We start from the raw sequence: 4,020 nt of genomic DNA, 5'->3' as shown, positions 1-4,020 counted from the left end.
TAAATTTTCAAACTTGTAAGAGATATTTTTATCTTTATTAATTTTTAAATTTATTCCTCAATCATGGAATAGCTAATACCATGAGAAAATGTGATATTAACTATTCCTTGGTTTTGAAGGATTTTGAAGAATAGCCATTTCATAAGAATGACTATTCCTTGAATCATTTTTCAACCAAACAAAGGAACAAAAATTCCTTAAGAATAAAGAGAGAATGGCTTAGACATTCCCCCAACCAAACATGCTATAAGAGTATCGGTTTTCTTTTAATGCCGATAATGTCCAATCGGCAGCAAATTTCTGTGGAATTAGAAATAATCTGAGGATACCAAATCTCCCTGGAAAATGCCACATTCATTGCAATGCAGCCCCATTGAGGAGATTACCACTTCGATCTACCTTCTTGAATGGCAGGCATGTATCGCTGGTTCTATTTTAGCGATATGATAAAGAAAAAAATGCAAACAAAGACTACTCAAAATCATGGCAGAACAAAATATATAGCTGCATAAGCAAAAAAATGGAAACAAAGACTACACAAAATCATGGCGGAACAAAAAATATAGCTGCATACGCTGTATCGAAAGCTCAAATGGTTAATTCAACATAATATATGACGCGAATGGAAGCACTTCATTTTACTAGTCTATAGTTGTAAGAAAACAACAAGATCGAAGAGAGAAAAATCTCAAGTTTAGAGCCTGGTGATCTCTGATTGCAATGTGAAGAATACAAAATCTCAAGAATGCGGATCCTATAAAAGGTACTACCACCATTTGCGCAAGCTTTTGTCATGAGTGGAACTCCAAGCAATGCAGATGATAACTCAGCTTGAACTGGCAGCTGGGACAGTTGCTGGCTTAGCATCCTCAGCTTTCTCATGTTCTTTGTTTAGCATCTGCAAACCATGTTGTGCCAGTCAAAACACACTTCACGTGCTTCAGAGTGGTTTAAATATAACAGGGAAATCGGGAGAGCTTCTCACCTTGTTATTGATCAAGTTATGGAGTGCAATGACACTTCGAATGAGAGACGACAGATATATAACCAACATCATATCATTTGTTTTTACTGCACAAAAAGTAGAGAATATGGGTTGATGAACTTCAAAAGTTAACACATATCCCTATCTAATCCAAAAGAACATGAGCATATTCGGCAACTTTTGGCATATATGTGGTTTTGTATTACCTGCAAAAGCCTTGATTAATTCATTTACATTTAGATTTGGCAGCAAGTTGAACACATCCTGCAGTTTTAACATAGTAGAACAATAGTAAGGCAGATGTTAACCAAAATAGGCTCTTAGTTATATGCTCTTGTCTACATTCTAGATACGGTTTAATCAAGTAAGCAATGTCCAAGGGATGAATTTATGCTGTCAAGTATTAGAGACCTAAAGTTCATAACTGCAAAATGCTTTTTAACTTTGTTTTCATCTTTCACAAGTTAGTTTACCTGTAAATGGTAAAGTATTTCATGATTCAGAGGAAGCTTCTCATCAATAACAAGATCAAGATAAGCACGTATCTCTCGTAACCTTGCATCCAAACCCTTCAAAGCTGTAAGCTTTCCAGTGACCTGTGCATAAGACCAAAAGGTGTATAAATACACTCCCTTTGTTATTGTTCAAATAAAGTTTCAATTTTCCATGAAAGTAGAAGCTTTAAGTATCAAATCAATTAGAATTAACAAAAAACAATTATGAAGAAAGAAAAGAAACCTCAGTTGCAAGCGTACTAATGGTAGTATCCTTTACATCCCTGAGCAAGTGTTCCACTCCTGTTGATGGGTGAAAAGGGCGTAATATTGGTAACAAAATTAATGGTGAATAATCCAACCAACTAGCATTTCTGAGAAGATAACCCAATTTCATCTAATGACATACCAATCTCCTCAACTTCATGAGCAGCAATTTCAGAAGGAACATGAACAAAAACCTTTTGGCTCTTTTGAGTAGCATTCTGCAACATCACAGTCATATTAGTTCAAAGGCCCACCAAGTATGAACAAAAGGTGGCAGTTTCTAGAAAAAAATTATTGTTCCTTGCTTTCCCACTTAACGTCCAAAGGACTACCTGTCTTCCTCAACAGTTAAGCCTCTCTCTCATCCCACAAAAGTAAAAAAGATGTGTCCCAAAATTGTTCTTACCTCCTTAACTTCTTCAACATCATAGTAGGCCTTGGTTGGTATCCCCAACTCCTTAGGTTGGACATCAATAATGACCAAGACAGGATTTGGGACATAGCTGCAACACAAAAAACACTTGATCAAAAGAATGAACTCCACAAATGAAGTTAAAAATTGTACAAAAAAAGACAATTAATAGAATCTTACTTGTGGAATAATCTGTGAATGTCTAGATCATTTTCCCGTAATTTTGGGCCAGTACTATACCAACCAACAACATGCTCCTTGGCTGCAACAGTTATCACAGGTTCACATATCCAGAGATATAAACTAAAAGAAGAAAGGAGATAGAATATATGAACTAAACTTAGCTACATTGTTAACTGAAAGTTGAGAAAGGAATTACCATTAATCCTTTTGAACATCGAAAACATTGATTCATGGTAGTTGTGGTCAAGGAACCATATATTCGGGTCCTTCTCATCTTCCTCAAAAGGCACTGAAAATTCAACATTCTATCGTTTAGACATGATAATAGTAATAATGGTGAATCGAGGGTTAATAAAAGCTCAGTTACAAGAAAATACAATATCAACACAATGGAAATGGGTCGCGGCATTTTATCAAATACTTCTTCAATGCCACCCACTTCAATAACATACATTTCTTTGTGTTCATTTCCAGAAATTCAGGCAAATAAAGAGGAGACTTTCGTTCAAGCAATCGAACAAACTGCCTCAATTCAAACTCAACATTTTCCGCTAAAAACCCTAACACCCAAAACTCAGACTCAAAAACCTAAATTAAACCAACTAAGAATTCAACTCGAACTTCAAATCAATCAGCGACCCAGCAAAGATAAGAACATAAAGATTCCTCTAAACAGAAAAATCAAAGCAATCAAAACAAATCAGATCTAGAACGAAATTCCAAGAAATCAAAAACAGAAACACAGTGGGGGTAGCAAACAAAGAACAAAGGCGTTAAGGGGGTAGGGGCGGGAACCTGCGTAGCTGTTGGTGACGTCAACGGTGCCCTTGAAGGAAGTTCCGAGCAGGACTCCTACGACGCGCTTGCGCGTGTCTTTAGCGACGCGATTGTAGTTGTCGACGATGCTGAGGAGAACCAAAGGGTGGACTATCACCTTCTCTATCGGGCGAGACGATATTTGCTGAGTCTTTATCACATCCATTTCGAATTTTAACTCTTTTTTTCTTGCTCTTCGATTTCCCTCTACCGAAAGTCTGAGCCTTTTTTCCTTGCTTGCTTGCTTGCTTTCCCTTCCTTCGTCTCTACTGAGAGAGCATTTCTTGCCGCACGGGAAAACCAACCTAACACGAATATTTTCCACGTGGCATCTAAAATGTTCATTTCCAAAAATATTAAAGTGAGAAATTAAAAAAAAAAGAAAAACAAATTATTATAGAATTTAACATTTATCCAATTTATTTGTTATAAGATAATTTCATTGTATTTTATGTCATTTTAAAGTTAAAGAATATATTAAATTAATGACCTTGTGTAATTGGTTTTGTTTTCAAATTATAGCAACTAAATTTTTGCGTAAATAATGTAGTCTTGATGTGTTAATTAGTGTTCCAAATTTCCCAAGTTCGGTATTAGCCCGATTTTTAAACAAATAGTTCATAACACTAAGTACAAATTAAGATATTTTAGTCGATTTTTGACCCTCGAACATCTTCTTGATAACAGAATTTAATCAAAATTTAATTTTTATGATCTTATGTCTTCGTGCTATAATAATTTGCTATAACGAACCTTGCCAGAATATTTCTTCTGCAATGATATTGTATCGGTAATCAATTTAATGAGAATTTTGACATAAAAAATCTACTAAAATAATAAATGCAAAGTATATAACTTATGTT

At 35.1% G+C, this 4,020-nt stretch overlaps 1 protein-coding gene across 1 annotated transcript; it reads right to left on the bottom strand.

Moving 5' to 3' along the window:
- Nucleotides 547-3,457, bottom strand: LOC18597583 (26S proteasome non-ATPase regulatory subunit 7 homolog A). The gene is made up of 10 exons (XM_007026709.2): nucleotides 3,137-3,457; nucleotides 2,538-2,630; nucleotides 2,339-2,420; nucleotides 2,153-2,249; nucleotides 1,889-1,964; nucleotides 1,724-1,782; nucleotides 1,459-1,581; nucleotides 1,192-1,249; nucleotides 986-1,071; nucleotides 547-898 (listed from the first exon to the last, which is right to left on the bottom strand). Exons 1-10 carry the CDS (start codon nucleotides 3,321-3,323, stop codon nucleotides 827-829), a joined length of 933 nt encoding a protein of 310 aa, XP_007026771.1. The 5' UTR covers nucleotides 3,324-3,457; the 3' UTR covers nucleotides 547-826.

This window comes from Theobroma cacao, chromosome 5, assembly GCF_000208745.1.
Source record: "Theobroma cacao cultivar B97-61/B2 chromosome 5, Criollo_cocoa_genome_V2, whole genome shotgun sequence".
Classification (NCBI taxonomy): domain Eukaryota; kingdom Viridiplantae; phylum Streptophyta; class Magnoliopsida; order Malvales; family Malvaceae; genus Theobroma; species Theobroma cacao.
This window is presented reverse-complemented; position numbering and strand designations above follow the sequence as displayed.